General features: G+C 40.8%; 2 protein-coding genes across 4 annotated transcripts in view; both read left to right on the top strand.

The window, feature by feature from the left end:
• The window catches only part of fgf24 (fibroblast growth factor 24), a 118,013-nt gene that overhangs the window by 72,197 nt on the left and 23,504 nt on the right, over positions 1-22,312 (top strand). The window lies entirely within an intron of this gene.
• npm1b (nucleophosmin 1b) lies at positions 739-17,590 on the top strand. 3 transcript variants are annotated; one of them, XM_069716497.1, is made up of 11 exons: positions 739-815; positions 1,126-1,208; positions 1,687-1,806; positions 1,993-2,086; positions 2,532-2,620; positions 2,944-2,991; positions 3,187-3,237; positions 7,586-7,684; positions 12,178-12,273; positions 12,389-12,463; positions 14,366-17,590. In XM_069716497.1, exons 1-11 carry the CDS (start codon positions 767-769, stop codon positions 14,417-14,419), a joined length of 858 nt encoding a protein of 285 aa, XP_069572598.1. In that variant the 5' UTR covers positions 739-766; the 3' UTR covers positions 14,420-17,590. The 3 variants fall into 3 exon arrangements, with proteins under 3 accessions (XP_069572598.1, XP_069572597.1, XP_069572599.1); XM_069716496.1 differs by having other exon boundaries at positions 2,944-3,020; positions 3,177-3,237; XM_069716498.1 differs by having other exon boundaries at positions 779-804; positions 2,944-3,020; positions 3,177-3,237.

Raw genomic sequence — 22,312 nt, 5'->3', positions numbered from 1 at the left:
GTCCTTTTACGTCTTGTGAATTGCAGGTGCTTTTATGAACCTTACCTTGTCAGCATCTCCGAAGTAATCGTCCACCATCATGCAGATGCTTTCCGTCAGCTCTTCATCCTGAACCGCTTGTTTTTGGTCTCCCAAAGTAATCCAATAACTCGCTTTTTATTTTCCGTATCTATCTATCTATCTATCTATCTATCTATCTATCTATCTATCTATCTATCTATCTATCTATCTATCTATCTATCTATCTATCTATCTATCTATCTATCTATCTATCTATCTATCTATCTATCTATCTATCTATCTATCTATCTATCTATCTATCTATCTATCTATCTATCTATCTATCTATCTATCTATCTATCTATCTATCTATCTATCTATCTATCTATCTATCTATCTATCTATCCATCCATCCATCCATCCATCCATCCATCCATCCATCCATCCATCCATCCATCCATCCATCCATCCATCCATCCATCCATCTAGATGATGCATAACCTAAAACTTTGTTTAAATTGTCATCTTTATTGTGGTTTTTGTTCTTTCATATCTCTGTAAAGTTAAAGGTCCCCCCCAGTTTATATTACAACAGCTTCATCTAGCGTTCATCCTGCGGAACACTCAGCTTCACTTTGTCCCGCCTTGGTCTCCAACGCTATTGGCTCAAAGTGTTTTTAAACACGCGTGACGTCCTTGCCTCCTCATTGGCTCGTCGATCTCTCCGTCACACCAGTTTACGGAAGCGGAACCGCCCACTACAAAGATGGAGGACGATATCTCAGATTTGAGCAGACCACAAATGTACTTGTTTGGTGAGCTCTCTTATTCTGACAAAACCTGAAACTGCTCGCGTCGCGCAATCCGTTTTTTGTTGTTGTTGTTTTTTTTTTTTTTTTTAGCTTCCACGTTGTCGCGTTACAAACAGCCATTGAACACGGGAGTTAGCGTAAACAGCTGGTTAGCCTGCTTTTGCCTCCTACTCGGCGCCAATTCAGCTCTTTTGTTAGAGAAAAAAAGACGCAGCCTCGTATCTCAAACGCTTTTTATGCATGCATGTGTTGTTTGTTTGTTTGTTGACACGCTCCATGTAATACCCCCCCTCCCCCTCCCTCCCCCCACCAGGTTGCACCTTGAAATCGGACAAACGGGAATTCAAAGTTGATGTAGACGACGATGATACGGAGCAACAGCTGTCACTCAAAGCAGTAAGGCCTTTCATTTATTTTAATAACGCACATAGATTACGGTTATTCTGGAAATAGCAGTATATATCGCATGCTTTAAATTCACTTGTTTGTCTTTGTAAATAAAAATTTTTTTTTTTAAATGTGAAGCAGATCATTTTTTTTTTATTATTCCCATAATTAACTGTAACTTGAAAATTCTTGATATCCTGGTTGGAAAAAAACACCAAAAACAGACTGAAACAGCTGATCATTTACTGTCTGATTAACTGCTATTAAGATGGTGATAAAGCAGCTAAACTGTGATTGTGATGTTGAATTGACGTGATCAGGTATTTCAGACATTTAACCCCGAACAGGACTTAAAGCTTTACTACTAAATGAGAAGACTGTGAGGTTGATTATCTGAAACCCGATCGGGAGCATCGCGAGCCTGACGACGCCAGGATGAAAGTGAGGTTTAGTTGACGCGTGAGTCGGCCGTGTTGCTTGTTTCCAGGTGTGTCTGGGAGCTGATGCCGAGGATAAGTTTCACATGGTGGAAATCGAAGGCCTCACTTACGATGGGAAGACGACCAAAGTGCCGCTAGTCGCCCTGAAACCTTCCGTCCTGCCTTCTGTGAGTTAACAAATTATAACGTTTTCGGATTCTCGAGAGAAAAAAAAAAACCCTGAAAAGGAGAGAAAGCATTTATTCAGAACATAAATGCAAATACCACGCTGTATAAATAATCGTTAACAGCGCATTCATAATAAGGACGATAGTCAGATTTGCCGTTATTGTTTCTGCTCTTTTGTCGCCCAGATGAGTTTAGGGGGATTTGAGATCACTCCTCCGGTTACCTTCCGGCTCCAGTCCGGCTCCGGACCGGTTCACATCAGCGGGCAGCATTTTGTCAGTGAGTATTAACAGCTCAAACTCAAGACAACAGTTTACCACATCATTCAAATTAAATATGTACCTACTGGAAAAAAGCGTGGTTGTGAAAAGTTGAACGAAGGAGGTCCCTTCACAGTTGGGCCTGATTTTTTTTTTTTTAAGCAGCATAAAATAAAAAAAATCTGCTCATATTTCTTCACACTTTCAAGTCGGAGTGAGTTTGTCCTTTTCAAGACCGTTTTAGTGGGAAGTGACAAATGAATAACAGAAAAGCAAGACTTCAAAATTGGAAATAAAGTGCCACTCTTTTGACCTCAGAAAGCTTAAGAATTTTAGAAAATTTCACAAATTCATAGATATGAAAAAAAAAAAAAATCACTCAACAATCAGGGCTGTGCAAGTGAATCTGCATCAAACACAATCCATCCCTTCGAAGTGCCGCTAACCGGCGGTTTTCCTCGTAGGTGTGAAGGATTCAGAGGATGAAGAGGAGAACAACTCGTCACCGGTGAAGCGGCCTGCGAGCCTGCTGTCGGGGAAGAAGCCTCAGCTGGTAGTTATCTCAAGTTTGTTCTTTGGCTCCGGAGCTGCTTTTAAAAACCTCCATGAAAGTTATCTGAACGAAAGAAAGGTGCAGCGTGAAAGTAAAAAAAAAAATTTGACATTTAAAGTTTTAATGATTTGTTTTTATTTGAAGCTTAGTTGATAGAAAAACTAAATATCGATTGTACAAAGCGTTCTGCGGCTGCGGTGGTTATTTAATTGCTGCATCCAGACTACACAAATCCACACTGTGATCACATTAATTAATTAAAATTAGGAATATATGCCATTACCCAGAATCCAAAATTTGCCCCTCTTTCATATTTCTTGCAGAAAAAACTGAAGATGGATTCCGATGATGATGATGATGATGACGATGACGAAGAAGACAGCGACGAGGACGATGATGAGTAGGATTTTCTAAAAGCTGCATTTTCATTGTTGTTGCCTAAACACATTCGTCTGCCTAAAATAGAAAAGTATTATTGTTGTTTTTTGCTGTCACATTGTTATTTACCTCAATACATTTTCAGATTAACTGAATTCTCTTCCTGCTTTTTCTGTAGTGACGATGACAGCGAGGACGACGTGAAGCCTCAGAAGATTCTTGGGAAAGTCTTCAAAAAAGTAAGCCTGGTCTCTTTTTTTTTTTTCTTCTTCTTTTGTTCCTTTTTATAGATAATATTAATAACGTCATTAATGACGGTGGTGAATCTCAATAATATTGCCAATGGCTACAGTGATCTAGTCTCTCGGTCAAAAGTCGTGATGCAAGTTTTTAAAAAAAAATTCAAATTCATTTGACAAATAATTGCAGAAATAAACAACAGGAGAAAAAAACAGGATATATGCAAAAAAAACAACAACAACAGGCTCATGGTAAACCTAACGTTAAATACAGAGGGGTTATTTTTGATAATCGATAGACACATAATGAGTCTGAACCAATGTCCTAGTTGACCAAGGAATTTAAAGAACATTAACAATTTTTAGATTGTGTTAAAATTTCCCAAATACATAACATCAGTATTAGATAAACTACAATTCAAAGAGATGAGTTTTCTTCTATATTTTGTTTTCATATATCTGCAGGTTATATCATTTTTAACTTTCAGTAGTATAAATGAAATTTTTTTAATTTTTTTTTTTTTATTCATATTAATTTTTGTGTTCCATCAGAACAAACTAAATATCCTTGTAGTTCAGTACACATTAGTTTGTAGAGCAGAGTGTATTTTTGTTTGGAGTGTTTCCAATCCTCATTTGTCCACCAGGTGGCACCGCAGTCACTGACTTCCCTCCGTTAGAGTCATTATCTTGGTGTAGAAGGAATTCTTCAGTCTTTTCTACCACTTCATTTAAAACTTCCACGCACTCCAACGGGCCGCAGTAGCATTTTCATTTCGGCGGGCCCTACCCATTCCTGCACTCGCTGACCGTCCACCTCTTTGTACAATACAAAACATCAGAACTTTTTTCTTTTTTTTTTCCATCCTGTTCACTCATGTACCCACCTGTTTTCCGAGAGTAAAACACAGGGTCTGCGTGGTGTAATGATCGGATTTCTCCTCTGTAATCTGCTTGAATTCTCACCGTCACACCAACAAGACCGCACCGTGTTATGCTGTAACGCACAAGCGCACGTACGCACACACACACACGCGCGCACACACATACACACACATACACGCTTCAGTTATGGGAAACATCTTCAACCATTTTTCTGAAACGCTGCATATCTTTGTCCCTCTGTCATCCCACTGTTAATATGATTGCTCCTTTTTATCGTTTCTCATGCCATTTCAGCTTTGCACCTGGCTTTTGCCTTTGAACACTTGTTTTTTTTTTTTTTTTTTTTTTTACGTGTTACCACAATCGCTCGCAAGTGTGTGTGTGTGTGTGTGTGTGTGTGTGTGTGTGTGGTACATGTGTGTATCTGCCTGCTTTTTTTTTTTTTTTTTTTTTTTTTTAACGTCGGTGTCTGTTTGTGATTTCTTTCTCTCTTCTCTCTTCTATTTTTTTTTTTTTTTTTTTTGTGTTTTTTTTTTTTTTTTGTGTGAAAGCACGTAATCCAAGTGCAAACTGTGCCAGGCCAAAAAAGATCAAAGCGGGGCAGATGCGCATACCTGCGACGTGAACACCGATCCTTCCCTGAGGGTCAGATGACAGCTGAGCAGTTCTGTCACCTGTTGATTTATTCTGTTGTCTTCTTCTCTTCTTCTCTTTTTTTTTTTTTTTTTTCAATTCCTCCTGCAGACCCCCTCCCTCCCTCCTCTCTCCCCCTCCCCCCGCCCCTCCATGTTTCCCCTCAATGACCTTAATCCTTTTCCTCACCCTTCTTCCTCTTTAGCTTTCAGGGAGTGTTGTTTCTCGGAGTGTTTCAGGATGTTTTTCCTTTTGTTGTCAAACCTCAGGGGCTGTACTGAGGAAGAAACCAAAACGTGTTTTCAAAAGCACCGAGTGTCAGAAGTGGCATCAAATTCCTGCTCAGATGAATCCAGTTCAATTGTTCTATGGTCAGATATTTTTGACGAACAGGAAATCTGGACACGCGTACACTGACAAATAGCTCTTGTGTCAGGACGCTTACTTGTGAAGCACTTGAATTTTGACCGCAGCATGTGACCACATCGCCCGCCAAAAATATCTGCAGCTTTTAATCATTTTACCCAGAAAGCAACGTGTTCTAGTGCTCCTCTTTTTTTTCTTTTGTTAACGAATTCAATAAACACGCTGATGGCTTCTGTCCAGCAGCAGCGGTGGAAAAAGAAACACGTTTGTGTGGTTGTGTTCAGGAGCAGCTGCAGCTTCCTCAGACGCCTTAATTCAAAAATCCTTTACGTCCGAGGCCCCGCCCCCTTCCAACCGTTTGGGCTAAAAAGCGTTCCAGCGGTTCACGTTTCTTCTGGTTTTTTTTGTACCGTTTTGAGTGCATCATCCGGGTACTTGTATTGCACTGCATGTTTCTGTACTCGACCTTGTATACGCAGTTATGCACACAAAATAGCGAGTGTTATTACGTAAGTACGCCATTTGAAACACGGCACTAGATCGTCAAGATTTTAAGTGTATTGAGCTGAAAGTGTGCCCGTGTTCTTTTTTTTTTGTCATTTTCTGCTCAGTGTGAATAACTTAACACATCTGTGGCGTTAATCTTGATTAACTGGATATTCAAATTTAGATCCTGGCCTTCACGCGACCCCGCTGTGACCTGCGTTTGACATGTTTGCCTTACAATTAGTCAGCGTTGCCATGACAAATAACTCTTACATCATCACTGGAGATGGGTATTGTAAATTTGGCAGCGGTGCAGTGTGGCTTTGCCCGTGTTGGCACTGAGGACAAAACGCACCAATGTAAAATAACAATTTTTAAAAAGGAAACTGTTAAGCGAAGTTGTACTTTATGGAAGTCCTTTGTTCGGCAAAACAAGCATAGTGAGCGTGCACTGACAACACGTGAGCTTTTTCCAGGCAATCAGGAAATCCGTTCTTGCTTCCAGAAAGTTTTTTTTTTTTTTTTTCAGGATGACCCAGGAACTTGGATGTGACGTGACATCTCGTAGAAGTACATTCAAATCCAAGACAGCGACAGCACTTGCGTCGTGTGACACGACGTGGATGTAGGATTTCAGGCTTGTTCTTTGTGTTGTGGTAGAAGCAAGGTGATTCTGATGGTTGCACAGAAAAGGGAAGCAAACAAATCACTTTTAATATCTCATTTAAAAATCTGACTTTTTTTTTTTCCCAAACAACTTGTAAATCTCACCGTAACTTCCAGCATCTTGCATTACTGGCGTCGCTTTAGGGAATCGCATGTGTAATTGCCTTGTAGCGGTCGTGTCAACACAGGCAATTACACTTCTAGTCCATTCCAAGGTGAACACCAATGATTGCAAGGAAAAGGGGTATGCGCTCAGGAAATGCAGGTACTTGCCTCGGCTATTACGAGGTAATTACACAGGTGACTGGGAGCAGTGGAAACCTGGCGGGAAGGCCTTCCAGTGTGGGGAACAATGACGGGTTATTTGGGTACTAAGTACCTGATCAGTGAGAAATTACCGAGTGTGTCTCGTGTTTCCTCTGTAGCTTTAGATGCTTGTTTTTAAGTACAGGCTTCGTTCCTGAGATGTTGGATCAGGATGAACTATTAAAGCTGCCAATTATCTTTTATCGTATAGAATAACCTTATGCTCTTACCTTTTTGGTTTTGCCTTTGTTGTAGAATGTAAACTTGCATGTTTTCGGCCTTCGAAAACTCGTCTACATGTGCAGCATTGCTGTTATTATGGTCTTAACTGGGGTGGGAGAAAATAATGTGAAGACCTCATGGCTCAAAACTCTGAAGGGAATTAACCACAACTGCAAACACTTCAAATGTGCTTCAGATTATGTTACCTTGCGCGTTATAATTTGTCAGCTATAAAAAGGCTCGGCAATTAGCGCTTTGATGTGGGACTTGTCAAAACAACTTGACATAACTACCAGAACACCGAAGAGGTGGTTGTTTTGATATCCGACATGAGAGAAAGAGTTTGAAAGTCACGAATTGACAAAAAGGGGTGAAATAAATATATACAGTACATGGAAGGATAAATACTGGTCAAAGGGAGTTTTTCCTTCCTTCTGTTGGAGGTTTTTCTCCCTTTTAAAGGGGAGTTTTTTTTTTTCTCCTCCTAGCTTACGTGGGAATTGTTGAATTGCTGTGTTCCTCTGAAGTTCTGTTGTGAGGACTTTTACTGCGTTAAGTGCCATGAAATAACCCGTGTTGTGCATCGGCGTTGTATAATTTTGAATTGAAGTGTCAGACAATTACAATTAACTTTGGGTTCGTCTGGTGTGATTAACTATCTTTGTGCATTTTCTGATACAAAGACAGATTCCTGCTCGTTTTAAGCAGACTGCTAAATTGAGCAGGTCAAAGCACATCTTTCAGGGATGTCTTACTCAGGATGTTTGTTTGTTTGTTTCCTCAGGGCCCAGAGTCATCGGTTAAGAAGCCCAACAAGACGCCAGTGAAACAGAATGGGCCTGCAGGGAAACCCTCGGGATCAGCGGTCAAACCACAGTTTAAGGTACAGAAAGGCGGCTCATGTTTGTTTACTGGTGGTCGACGTATTCTGTCAGAGCATCGCGCAGAATGAAACGGAGGAGAGCGACACGTTTTAAAGCCCAAAGAAATTGATCACTCACTACTTTAAGTAGGTTTTTGAAGTGAAAACCTGATGAAGCCTGCAAGTAGAATTTATTATGCAATGTATGGCACTTAAAATAAAATAAAAAAAACTCGAGCCTGAGCCTGAAACGACAGAAGTTTTCTTTGAACCAAGATAATTGTTTGCATTTATTGTCCTTCACAATAAAAGAAAATGCAAAAAGAAACCTGGAGAGGGCTTACCTTTTCCAAAGCCAAGGAATTGCACGTTGCAATTAGCTCCAACCTGATAGTTAATTTCTTGGATGGAATGTCTTGTTCAGGCCGCCTCTCCAAAAAGAACCAACCCAAAAGCTTGAACTCTGCCTGCCTTTAAGCAAACACACCTGACCTCTAAAATGGGTTTTCCTGGGGCAAGGTTTAAACCCGCGACCCCTCGGCTTGACCCGGCCGTCTTGAGTTGCAGCCCGCCTTTTGATGCCCCCCCCCCCCCTCACCCGCTCCGTAGCTCACAGACACATCCGAATGGGGGGGGGAGGCGGACGGACGGACGGACGGACGGACATGTTGACAAGCTTCTCTGTGTTTTTTATTTATTTATTTTTGTTTACACCTTTCACAAAGCATGTTACTTCTGAAAATATAACGTGAAAACGCTAGAATGGAAACGCTTGTGTGACTAAAGGCGTCTTACGCTGCAAAGCACAACATCTTACGCTCACTTTTGCGTGCGGGGGGGGGGGGTACTTGAGAAAATAGTAATTTCTTGACTGACGTCTTGACAGCAGGCTTTGTGAGTTTTGTCATGTTTAACACTAAGCCGCAGGATTGCTAAACCCCCGAAGGTAAAGAATAATCCCCCCCCCCCCCCAAAAAAAAGGGCAGCTCGTTGGTGTCCAGCCACAGCACAGTGGCTCGCAGTGATTAGCCAACGGGCGACCGAACTCCTGAAACTCATCCCGCCAGATTTAACTTTCTGGTGCTTTTGCCTGCTCCCCCGATCCTCTCTCGTCTTCGTCGTCTTCTTCTTCTTTGTCTTCTTCTTCTTCTTCTTCTTCTACACAACTGTTCCCTCTCCACAAGCTCTTCACACCCCTCACTTCCTGGACACACCCTCTCCCAATTGCTCTCATTACCGGCGTTTGATGTCTGGTGCAGCTTGCGCTTCCAGATGCCCCTGAGGAGCGAGGAAGCGGGGCGTGGATGTCTGTTTTGTTTTTTTCGGATTTCTTTTTCTTTTTTTTTTCCTTTCCCTTAAATGCGATGTGACTGGTCATTAAGATTGGCTCGTCAGATCTGCTGCCAGTTTGCCGCGGTTCTCACCTCTCGCGGCGCAGCGTGCAGCGGCACCTTCCTTCCAATGTGCAACGGGCTCGACGCGAGAGCCGGCTAACTCGAGCTGCGCCGATCTGAAGTCACTTTATCTCGCAGCTGGTGTCTTTTGATTGATGGCTTCGGAGGAGTCGATGCCTTCGAGCGCACGTCACAGTCGTAAAAGTTGTTAACCACTTCACTCAGCCTTATCCCAAAAGAGGGGGGGGGTGAGTCATTGTTTTTTAGTGGCTGATTGACACGTGTTGCAGCAGGTGCCTGTCTTGTTAGTGCTTATTTATTTCTCCTGCGAGTGTGAGGATGTTTGCTTCTTACGACTTTTGGCCCTGAGAAACGTCCCAACGGACCGACTCGTGTATGAACATAAACAGGATTCATAAGAGTCACAGTTCCCAGTGGTCCCGCCTCCCCCCCCACACCCCCACACACACCCAACCCAACCCCACACCCCCTCTAGATGTGGGCCTCTGAACTCCTCATTCCAACATAATGACAATTGCTATCCCCGGACGGACTTGATGAGCAAAGGTGTCACAAGCATGTGTTTGAGCCGGATCGAGGACGAGCGATTGCATCAAATGATAGCGTGCTTGTGATTAAGTTCCATGACTCGTGGCATCTGTAATCAGCGTCCGGCCCAGATGAAAAAGCTTGTGAGTGTTTATCAGCTGTTTCATGTCCGCAGCTGTCCCTTGGAAGTAGAGAGAGCTGCCCGTAAATAATAAATACGTAGTGTTTTTGTTCTGGCCGGGAGCCAGCAGCATATGTTTTTTTTGTTTTTTGTTTTTTAAGTGTGGTATGTTTGCGTCAAGGTTGTGTTCGTTTTATGCCTTTTGATCTCTGCTATAAAATGCGGTTCTCTCGGGGACAGGGACAGATCATTGTGTTTATTTCTAATTTTTTTTTTCCAAAGATGATTCCACCTGTTTTTAACAGTCTCATCTTTCTTTTTACAGCTTGATTAAGGGATTTTTGAGGAATCAGGTTGTGACACATGGCATGTGTTTTTTCATTGCTTCTATCAAAAGAGCTGCGGTACTGAGGGTCGAGTTTAGAGAACAAGGTCTGATATTGAATCAGTTCTGAACATAAAACAAGAGACAAGCTTTTTTGTCTTGTACTTGTTCACTCCTAAAATTGACCTATTTTTATTGGCTACACATGCTTCCTAGGTAATCGTCACATTTTGTGTCTACCAAGTGTTAAATACCTCTTCAAGATTTGTTATGCCCGGTGAGATGTAGCCCATATGTTTTTCATTATTTTTCTGTTTAATATCTTATGTTATGGAGTTTGCCTTGTTGGGTTTTCTCCGGGTACTCCGGTTTCCTCTCACAAAAACCCCCGCAATACTTAGTCCCGCCCACCGATAGCCATAACCTGACTGCACCAGAGGCCTGTCAATCAAACAGACCCCCCTCCCCCCTCCAAACTATGGCTTTATGCATTTTATTTTCTAAATAACGATGGGATTATTTACAGATGGAAGGCTAGAAAACGAATAAGAAGCGACTTCAGCTAGCAAGACCAAGATAACTCGTGGAGAAATTTTTATTGAATTAGAATTTTATGACACGAGTTGAATGGGAGTCTATGGAGCCAACCTCTAGTGGCACTCGGTGGTATTGCAGTTTAAGGCACTTCTGCATCGGCCTAATTTTTCAGACTTCAGTCCCCATGGCTTTTGCCACCAGCATATTTTGGTTTGGTGTCTTATTCAAACAATATTGAGGCAGTTGGCGCCAGCAGATAAAAACGATTGTGGATAAGCAAACATCCGAATCTAAATTGCTGAGACCAACATGCAGTACGTACATGCTGTTTCCAGACCCTGAATGTGTCTGAGCCATTCGCCACTCAGCAAGCTGTTCAATCACAGTGGAAACGAATAGAGTGTTTTGAAGCAGGAACATCAGCAACCAAACAGATGTACAAATAAGTGGACAACAGGGTATTTGCTCATGATCCCCCCCCCCCCGACTTGCTGGTTGAAAAAAACCTTTCTCTACACACGTCCTCTGTCGTCTTTCATATGCGTCTCTGGCTATCAATGAAACCCTGCAATTTCACCGGATTCCACACTGCCTTTTGCGTGTAGGGACAAGCACCGCGACTTGTGTAACATGCAGTCACAGTGTGTGTGTGTGTGTGTGTGTGTGTGTGTGTGTGTGTGTGTGTGTGTGTGTGTGTGTGTGTGTGTGTGTGTGTGTGTGTGTTGTTGTTGTTGTTGTGTCACACTCAGACACTTCCTGAGGATCTCTGGGGCCCTTGGCTGGCCAGGTCTGGACACACCTGTGGGCTGCTGTCATCTTTACAAACCCATGGGAGTCTTCAGGCTTTGAATTTGCACCAAAAACGTTACACAAAAAAAACCCATAAAAAAAAAGAAAAAAAAAGAAAAGCTTTTTGTGTCAGTTTTCTTTCTTTCTTTTTTTTTTTTTTTTTTTTTTTTTTAAAGTTTTGACCATTCGTACATGCTGAACAGAAAACATGTTATTTTACTTGTTGAAATCGTTCATTTGATGTCAGCATAATTCATTGAAAAACAAGCAGAAAAGCTTGGACCTGGACCCTTTTTCCCCTTTAATTCAGTCATTAGAATTTTCCATGAATGGAAAAACACATTTGAAAAACCATCTGCGTTGCTCAATGGAGAGTCAGGGCTTGCCCTCTCCTGCTTGCAAACAATAAAAAACATAATTTGCACCTGATGTATTTGTAAAAAAAAAAAATAATAATGGTGTAATTAGTCTAGAATTTGTTGTCCTTTCTAATGCTTTTATCTTCTTCCAGCTGGTTGCCCACGCCAAGCCTGTAAACATAGACCCAGATTAAATGGGTCATGATCGGTCTGTAGCCCCGACTGGCCCGTTGGTCAGCAAATGACCTCATCGTCAACATGTTGGGATGAGCAGCTTCGTGTTGACTTCAAATGGGAACACAGAAAAATAGAATTAATGCTGAGAGCTGAACCAGAGTTAAAGAGGAGATATCGTGGAATAATTTATCTAAAACTCCATAAATCTCTCCTTATTTGACGTATCAACCGGCGTTTCTTATCTAACTGATATGTTCTTCCAGACACCTTCCCCGGGAAAAGACAAACCCCAGGCCGGCCCGTCTAAATCTCCGTCTCTCCCTGAGATTAAGAGCAAGTTGTCAACGGCAGTCAAGGAGGTAAAGCTGTCGTCCTCTTTTTTTTCTTTATTGCAAATTATCCCCCATAATTGGATGTCTGACTGTTAAGATGGTGATTTAATGGTCTTTTTTTTTTCTTTTTTTCTTACTTCAGGGGAAATCACTACCGAAGACGGAGCAGAAGTTTGAGAATTTCGTGAAGAGTTCTTTTAAAGTCTCAGACAAAAAAGTAAGTAATTATCAAACCCTGAGATTAGTCTTTCCCTACTTCATGTCAGGGTTCCCACAGGTCAGGGAATTTCAGAGAATATCAGGGAATTTTCAAAGCTCCTTTCCAGACAGGGAAAATCAGATTTCGGGCCAAATCCTGAAATTTCAGGCAATTTTGTTTGCATGTTTAAATTTTAGCTGCCATTTATATATATATATATATATATATAAAAAAAAAAGACTTTTACATGTAGTCTTTATTTTTTTTTATCACATTATTTCTCAGTTCATCAACAAGTGGCAAGCACTTCAGTAGAGAGATGCCTTTTCTTGAACCTGCTGAGAAGGGAAAACATGCCAGGAAAATGTCAATTTCAAGAAATTTGCCGACAGAATGAAGAGTTCTAAAACTGGGTGATTAAAAATAGGCAGCGGAGAAGATAAATGTAAAGTTCTACGATAGATCTATCAAATATGGAAGATGGCTCTTTGTAGCCACGGCAACAGTAGGAAGAATGGTAGCTTGTTACTGTTCAAATTTGACAGCATTTATTTTTTTTTTTTTTTTTGCAGCGTGTTTATGAGGCCGGCCCAGTTGTGTGAGATCATAATTCGGCAGAAGGTTTAAACAGTGAAAAGTTTTGTACTGAAAACAGTACAAAACGTTGGCAGGGCAGCCCGTCCTCCAAAGACATTCGGTTGGGGAAACACTGGAAAGTCAGGGAATTTGACATTTGACTTGAAGTGGGTTAAATGTTATGTTTTTATTTTTATCTTTTAAACCACGTGCAGTTCACATCAGTTTTTCTGCTCTCTTGCTCCAATGAACGCTCAGCTAAGTTGTTTACTGCCGGGTTTCTAGAAATATTCTCCCAGTTGCTGAGCGCTCGTAGCCGCGGGCACATTTAACACCAAACCTCATCTCGGCTTTAAGAGCATCTTTGCCACAACAGATACCCAGGAATGCGTTATTGTTCCCTCGCTCTCGTCCTCATACCTCGCGCTGTCTGGTCAAATGTCTCCGCAGCACAGTGTGTTCTGCTTTTGAAATATATTCATTTTGTGTCGGCGGGCTCTTGTGAGATGGAATGGGAGTACACCTGCCAAAGCAAACTCTTTCTCGGTTGATTTACGGGAGTGTGTCTTTTGTAGCCTTAATGAAGGGACTGGTGGTATGTGGATGGTACCAGTCGTTTTCACATTCAAGGCCTTTGACCGAATGTAGGACTTTAAATCTTTTCTAATGCTGCTTGTCATTGCGGAAGAAAAACAACATCCCCTGCATGTTGTTTTTCGCGAAGCGCGAATGAATCAGCCGGGAGTCTCGGGTGACCGCTGCAGACTTAAGTGATTCAGGGAAATGTAGATGGATAGGAAAGCTCGAAACGGGCTATTTAGAACAGTCTGCTTTGCACTGTTCAAATGTTAACTGTACAGCCATGAGAGCAGGTGAAAGCTCTTTTTAGGCTGGGTGGACAAGGGAAAGATCGGAGGGGGGAGGGGGCGTATGGAGAATTGGGTCGGCGAGAGGGCTTGTCGATCCCAGTGTGTGTAGAAACATCTGTGGAAGTGCTTTGGTTTCATCAGCCAAGGCTGAGATCTGTCAGACTTGGAGCACCTAGTCATATACTCTGGTATGTACTGCTGCCCCCACCCAACCCCTCGTCGTTCCCCCGACCGGCCCGTCTAATCTCAGCATTCCCACAGGCGAGACGCACAAAAGCATGTTGTAGTAAAAAAAAAAAAGAAGAAGAAAAAGAAAAAAAAGTGAGTCGTGTTCTCATGCTGTATCGCACTTCATTTGGATGTTGTTTTTGTTTTATAATTTATTCCTCTCTCTCTCTCTCTCTCTTCTTTCTTTCTGTCTTTTCTTTTCTTTCCCGTTGCGGTGTTGCCCTTTCTCTCCCCACGCCTTCCTCAGGTGGTCAAGGATCTGTGGAGTTTTATGCAAACGCTGAAGACGGAAAAGAAGTAAAACGCGCATGTACGCTGAAGCACTTGTGGGTTTTGCGTCCTGCAAGACGTTTAAAGGCACAGTCGGCGAGATTTCCTACTCAGCCTCTTCCCGTCAGCACTGCTGAGGGCGAGGATCGGAAGGACTGAGAGTTCGAACTTGGTAAAGCCATTAATGCACTCAGGTGTCATTGTTTGTTTTTAAGATGCAAAGCACCTCTTGGATCTGGGTCACTGTAGATTTAAACCACAAGGGTGGTGCCGGTCTGCACCACCTATAGGAAGAAAACTAATAGCACTACCAGTTAAAGTCAGGAAGTTCCTAAGATTTGCGCCACCTGCGGGCAGTAAATGTCACACCTGCCGATTTATTTTATTTTTAGTTGCAATAAATAATTGATTGTGTAAATTATTAGCTCAAACTAAATCTTAATCACACCCTAAATTAAAAACCCAATTAGGTTAGCCATCACTAGTTCTTACGCCATCTCAGCAACATCTTATTTCCATATCACCAGTGGGTCTACCAAAGATACAAAAATGCAGTTGTAACACTCACACGTGGTCTAATTGTCAGATTACAGAAGCTATCAGTTTCCTCGCGTGTACGAGATCGGCATATCAACACCTTCCTCTGGCTCTGGCTCTGGTTCTGGTTCTAGTTCTGGTGCAGGTCGCCCCACTGGTTTTTAAACCTTCTGGTTCTGCAGCTCTCTCGTGTAGTGATATCGTGTGAGGTGAGGTTTCAGGTGCTTTGCATCCGTGACACTGTGTGTCTTTGTTAAGTCAACAATGCAATAGGAGATATTGCAGAATGTGCCTTTAAATATCTCTACTGTAAACTGAGATACATCCGAGTCCCGATTTGTGTGAATTTGAGCGGAATAAAGGAGGACGCTCAAGAAAGGTCATGTAAAGGTTTGATAGTTGGACAATTTCCCATCATCAGCATTGACAGGTTTTGTTCTGTTATTTTTCCTCTCGTCTGGATTTACAAAGCATTTTATCTCACAAGCATGCCCACAGATAGTACATGGAATTTGTTTGGCATATTGTAATTGCTTCATTCATACAGAAATGTATGTAACGCAATTTGAGTACTTTTTTTTTCATTTGTGTCACTCGAGTTCATTCCTGCAGCTCAAACGTGCAGCGATTGTATATTTTTTGTTTTAACAGTTTGGTCAGCAACACCAAAATTAACTTCTTCGTTTCCAGCGGCGATAAAGCAATTCAGATCAAATGAAACGACCGTGAATGCAATCAGTAAAATTCATATTCACTCAGCCGTGCTACCGTTACATATCCGACAACGTTTCGTCCCGTGTTTTTATCAGGAACACTTGGCATTCTTCGATAAGGGGCAGCCATAATGTTTTGGGGATTTTTTTTTTTTTTAAGATACGGTCTATACGCATGTAGCTACGTCTACATTAGTATCATCTTAATCTGCAGCTTGAAAAAATGGTCCACATCATGAGTTCATATAAAGACTATTAACACCTGTCATTACGTGACAGAGTATTCATTAAAGTAATTACAGCCAAAAATCATCTGAAGGAAAAAAAAAACATTATCTCGAGAATTATGAGCTCCATAAAACCAGCGCAGATGCCCCGACAAAAAAAAAAAAAAAAACACCAAAAAAACTTTCTTTAAAGTGCTTTACATTCACAGGTGAGTAGATTAGCTCCAGGAGTTTATTTACGACTTGGCACCAAAACTGTTTTCTGCGCATTTTACTCCAAAGCAGATGACAAGCGTATGATTTGAACGCGGCTTATCTTATTGAACACGACATAAACATGAGCGTCGATGTCTGGGAAAATTTACACAACGAGCGACGTGACATCACCGCATGGAGAACTCGACGCCGTTAATCGTTCGCACTCATGTGTATCGGCGATTGTCATCAGCGCGCGCTCCCTCGGTGCTTATAATGTGTTTATGGTCCCGTATAACGTGTTTTAAGAGCCAAATGTTGGCAGTTGTATACCATCCTCAGCCAATCGAATCGCTCCGTTCCACATTGGCGCCTACTACAAAAGGTGTTTGAAATTCCTGCGTTGTAAACTTTACTGCTTCAGCTAATTTAGGTCATTAAACTAGCCCTGATAATTTGCCTAAATCTAAATATTAAATGTTGGTAATGTCCTCTTTAAAGTGAGGTTTCAGTAGCAGCAGGTTGCGAACCCTTAAATATGTTTTGTTGTATTGTTTTTTTGCTTTGCACGAGTTCATTGCAGAGTGCTTTTATCAATGATTTTTATTTTTATTTTATTTTTATTTTTTTTTAGTACTTTCAGCGGATCTGTCTTAGAGTTTAGACTCAATGATTGTTTTTGTTTTTTCCTGTAAATAATTATTTTGCTCTTATTTACACGTCCGGCAGCTGAACAGTTAAGTTTTGAATTTATGCTTATTCTGCCCTTTCTAATAGCTGGTTTTGCAGCTTCGATCTGTTGTCATAGTCTCTATTTGGAAATGTTGCGTTGTAGTTTGGTATAAAAAGTGTTTTGATTAGATAACCCCTTTTTAAAATGTTTGAAATACTGATTTACTTTGTGTTAATCTTTCGTTGTAGCACTGCTGTTTGTTTGTTTGTTTGTTTGTCATCCTTTGATTCTATTCTGAGTAAATATGTCCAAGGAAGAAAGAAATTGTTCCTCGTTGATAGGTGACGCATGTTTAAGGCTCATTATCTTTATTCATTTCATTGATAACAAAAAGTTGGTCAAATGTTTTGCCTTTGGATAATAGACTTTGGCTCACGCTAAACAGGTCATTCTTTTTTTCTTATTTTAGATCTATTCATAGATTTTAAAACATTACATTGTCCTTATATTTTCTGGATTTAGTGTCAACCAGCCATTGTACCAAACTACTGTAGTTCAGAGATTTATCTACCTAATGTTTACCCGTGTATTTCCCCTATCCATAATATTCCCTTCTGTCTTTCACCTGTCAATCAGTAGGCGTCTTCAGGCTACATGAAATTGTAATCCTCTGTGTACTGTAGTCAAGTCTGCGTTGGTAACGGAGTAGATCACGGCCAGATCCGTCCAACTTTATCGATTAGCTCATCCATGACTGCTGTTTATTCATTCATGGTTTGTTGAAGATGAACATATCCCATCTTTTTTATTTTTTACCGATCTGTAACATTTGCCTGAATAAAAATAATTTGAGTTGGTTTTGAGTCATAAATGTGGACTCTTTACTGTAGACTAGGACAAAAAAAAAAAATGCATCCTCTACATCAAATGATTTGCATATTGGCGGGTCGCCAAGCATGTTGCACTGAACTGTAAATTTGTGATTTTATTGTTTGTTTTCTTACTTTTTTTTTCTCCCACAAATGTGACCCTGTTTAGTGAGTATCATGATTGCAATGTGTAACCGAGACATTTATTCATGTTAAAAAAAAAAAAAAATGCAGCATTAACTTTGGACTTATTAACTTCTAAAGTTGAAAAATGATACGATTTGCATCTTTAATGTCACATGAATTAGGTTGATGAAAAAAAAACAGCAAGTACCAGAAGCCAAGCATAAACTCCGGTGCTGGTAAGGTTGTCCATCACTCCACAGACTGTAAAGTTTTGTACTTCGTTTTTTTTTTTTGCCATTCAGCTGTATTGTAAAACGACATGTTGTGTTCTGTACTGGATGTTTTCCAGGTTTACAAGTTGATCAGAAATGTGTGAATTCAGCATAAAGAAACAATTACAAAGCATTTTGAGCACATATTATTGTCAAATATTCCCAAAAGTTGCCCCTTTTGCCGTCAAAAGATAAATGAAAACTCTCTGATTTGGTGGCATTCCACATTTGGACAATCAGTTCACAGTAGAGTTTCTATTGTCAATGACTTTGCAGGGAGAGATTTTAAGATTTGGATGTTCTTCCACATATTTTATTATCTGGTTATTAAAAATCCTAAAAGACCAGGGGGCTTGGTCTTTTCCCTGCCGTAGTACTTTTCCACTTAATTGTAGTCATCATTCATCTTTTGTTATTACCACTGGATGGCACTGAAGTCCAGGCGTTAAAACTTCAAAAGCTCGATTCCGTAATGATATAAATTGATTAAGCCTTTACCTGAAGTGTGAGTCAAGCATTACTTCACTGCCAGCTGAACGGTTTTTGCCCCGTAGCCACGAGGAAGTGAGGCGGATGCAGCCACGGGATGACGCACGATTTTATGTTCCAAATAAGACGGCTGAGAGGCACGTGGAAATCCCCCCATTGTGGTCGACTCGAATTCCAGTCCAGGGTTTGACTGAACCAGCCTGAAGGTATTGACACACATGCACACGCACACACACACACACACACACACCTAAATCCCAGAGCACACTCGCATATATGTAATGAATGGTGGGCCCATCGGTGGAGTAAATCGGTGTCGAGAAAATGGAAGTATTGACACCTGCAGGGTTTAATTCTGTCCGAAGTAAGCATCAGTCAGGTACTTGGAGAGAGAAAACTATAGACGGGCGGGGGGGGGGGTCTAGAAAACACTAAAAGCAAAAAATCCTTTTGGAATAATATGCACACAAAAATGCAATAAAGGTCGAGTTTAGACTGGCTTTGACCTTTAAATTTGCTTATATTGTATCTTTGCATCGCACCAAACTGTTTAAAGGTTTGTTCATTCAAATCGCACGAAATAACGTCCCCTAATTCTCACAGTATCTCGCCTCCGTTGTACAGTGGGGATTGTTCCAACCTCACCTTCTCTTAAATCCTCATTGCCCGTCATCGGGACTATTTGTTTTTGTTAGAATACGGAGAATATTTATAGACTATCATTGTTTCAGAACGGAGGTTTAAAATAAGCGAATGACATATCGAACTCTTTACAAATACAAGCGTCCGAATGGCCCGGCAGCTCGAGAAAGAAGTACAAATGTGGTTTTCTCTTCCAATTGGGGTGAAATGACCTTTTTATTTATTTATTTTTTTGCTTTCTGTGAGTGTCAGTTTCTAACTGTCAGAGTTAAAACACAGGTGCTGTTCATGCGAGAGTGTGTCGGTGCCCAACATGTGCCAGCTAAAAGCCACATCGGGCCATTAGGGAAATGTTGCCCTTTTCTTTGTTCCGGGTGTCACGCGATGCGGGACAGGATGGTCATGACAAATCTGGTCTCGGTTATAGAGGCCTCCTGTCTGAGAGCAGGACTGCGTCGTGTGTGTGCTTGTGTGCTTGTGTGTGTCATCGTCAGTGAATCATTTGTACTGTTCAGGGGGGATTTTAGCTCAAACTAAACATTTTGGAGCGTGATTTCAAATAAAATACGAAAACAATATGTTTAATGCAACTTTAAAGACACAAACAAAACTGCTAAGCAGACATTATTGTACACATGAACAGTAAACTGTTTTCACGAGGAAGAGCAGATAACATCTAATAGGCTCAGGTTGTTCTTGTGCATACAAATAATCTGTTGGAAAAGCACACAAAAAAAAACACATCACCAAACAACCTTTTTTTTTTGTTTAAAAATATTTCTAGCACCTTTTAATGGAATTAAATACTTGTTATACAAGTCACTAATAATAGAGTTTAACCTTAAAAATATACAACTACAACCCTAAAATGCAAAACATAATAGAATGTCCTTTTTTGCGATACTACAAATTCAAGAATACGTTTCTTTTATTTCTTTTATACACACATCTTTCCCTCTTCATCTCAAAACTAAGACTTGTTTTTAACCCCTTCCTTCTTGCCAATTACAGTTTACTAACTACATTAGCACCCTGTTTTAACAGAACTCCCAGCTCTTAGTTTTCTTATGTGGCGGATCCGATTACAGCGTTCACCTGGATTAACCTGGTCACCGAGCCGTGAGACAATTCTTTGAGAAACACTGAATCGTGAAAATATGCAAATGCTGTTTTGTCTTATATGATGATATGGGATCCTTGCTCAGGTTTGAACCCTTTCTGTTTGAGCACCCATCGATGATATTCTCTGAGTTTGAAGGTGCAAACATGTTAAATGCGCTTCCAATAGGAACCATTTGCAAAGCTGCTTTTTCCATTTTAATTGTGTTATTTGTTGGGGGTTTTTCTGTCCCTTTTACACGGCCTCTACTGGCGCATTGATGCATTTCTTGGCGTGTTGGTATCCATCGACTGTTGTACAAAAGTTATGCAACAACGCTCATAAAATTCACATCCGTGCCTACAAACGTCGCTCTGTACCTCTGCAAGAAGACAAAAACTAAGTAGCCCACTGTTGTTACAGTAACAAAAAAAAAAATAAAATCAGTTTAAATACACATAAAAATACAAACTCTCTGATCAAATTTCTAAAGAATTCCCTACGTGTCCTGTCACCACCTCATCACTTTCTCTGTTGGTATGGCTTGTAGCAACTAGTATCAATTAAGCTACAAATTTCCATTTGATACAATCACCTGTGTGGCTGCCAAGAGTGTTACTCCACATGCTCCTCTACAGACATCTGGAAGTGTCAGTATATCTTTCTCTAAAAGAACCAGCCCTTTTATTTTTCTTTTCCGTGAATCCGAGGCACAGGATTATGCAACCTCATCCTGCACTGTTCTTCAAACTGCCTTCGGGGAACACTAGCACTACTGTCAGACCCCGACTGTATCACTCTCCTCACGACGGCCAAGCCCGCTCTTTCCCAGTTTTGATAGCTAAAAAGCAGAGGCGGCAAGTGCAACTGCTGTAATTAGTGGAGAGGAGGTGAGGGGGGGGGGGGGGTAATAATGTCACCTTTTGTGAGCGACCGTCAACATTTAAATATGCGTTGTTGTAAGAAGTTTTGCAAAAACGGTGAAATCAGGTGTTTATCAGATCAGTTTGTCTTTGGAGGGGTTTACCTGTAGGACATTCAAATATGAAGACAGCATTTTCATTCTCTACACTCTGGTGGAAAGAAATGTAAGCTCATGTCTCTGCAGGCATGTACATTTCCGCCCTCTTTTTTTCTCACGACCCAAAAGGGATGTGCGATTTTTAAAAGAAAAAAACAAAAACTCACTCCACAACAACAGGTGTTGTTAACATGTTCTAATACTATATAATAATTCTGTTGCAGAGACATGTGGTCAGTATTGTTGCTGGAGCTAAGTGTTGTTTTTTAGCTGGGGATTGGAGAGCAACTCTGTGTTTGGCCTTCAAAAAGTGGGACATGCAGATGTGTTGTAAAAGAAGGTGTTTTTTTTTTTTTTTTTTTTTTTTTTGCACTATGAGGCGAGCACTTTGGCGGCCCCAAGTGGCAGGGAAATATAACTTTGATTTCTGGATTCTTTTTTTTTATTTTTTATTTTTTTGGACTCTCCTTTTATTAGCCTTGTAATATGATGTAATATGATTTGAACAGCTGGAAAAAGTCTGTTTTTTTTTCCCCCTTGTAGTCTGTGATTACCTTCATTGTGTCCACAGAAAAAACAGCTGAATTTCATTTAATGCACAAAATGTGGCACAAACACAGTCTCTGTTCAAAGAATGCCGTTTTTTTTCATTTATTTTTTTTATTTAGACGAGATAAAAATGATGCACTTTCATGCAAAAAAAAATCATGGATCTGTTTGAATATTCCTGCTGAGAGTTAAAAAAAAAAAAATCTCAGTCACAGACATGTTTTAGCAATTGTATCCTGAACAAATGTTTATCTGCCAGTTAGTTTCTTCTTCACACATCAAACTAAAAACTACCGAGTGAGGTCCATCAATCCCCCCCCCACCCCCTCCTCCCCAACAAAACGCACACACCCATCCCTCCCGTGACAATTGTTATGACCTTTGCTCTGAGGAAATAAGGCCGTCTGTTGCTTGATGTGACAGGTTGGCACATCACCTGGATACAAGCAAATAAACCAGCGGAGGGAAAAAATATCAAGGGGAACATTTCAAGCATTCAGAGAGCTTTCAAA

The sequence above is a fragment of the Brachyistius frenatus genome, unplaced genomic scaffold (assembly GCF_029030835.1).
Source record: "Brachyistius frenatus isolate BFR_SWC_R1_liver_20210118 unplaced genomic scaffold, ASM2903083v1 Contig_158, whole genome shotgun sequence".
Classification (NCBI taxonomy): domain Eukaryota; kingdom Metazoa; phylum Chordata; class Actinopteri; family Embiotocidae; genus Brachyistius; species Brachyistius frenatus.
The sequence above is the reverse complement of the archived record's forward strand: the minus strand, read 5'-3'. Positions and strand labels throughout refer to the sequence as shown.

Coding starts and splice junctions, on each gene's coding strand:
- npm1b (XM_069716496.1), top strand. CDS start 767: ATGGAGGACGATATCTCAGATTTGAGCAGACCACAAATGTACTTGTTT. Junction 2,087..2,531: donor CAGCGGGCAGCATTTTGTCA/GTGAGTATTAAC, acceptor TTTTCCTCGTAG/GTGTGAAGGATTCAGAGGAT. Junction 3,021..3,176: donor AGCGACGAGGACGATGATGA/GTAGGATTTTCT, acceptor CTTTTTCTGTAG/TGACGATGACAGCGAGGACG.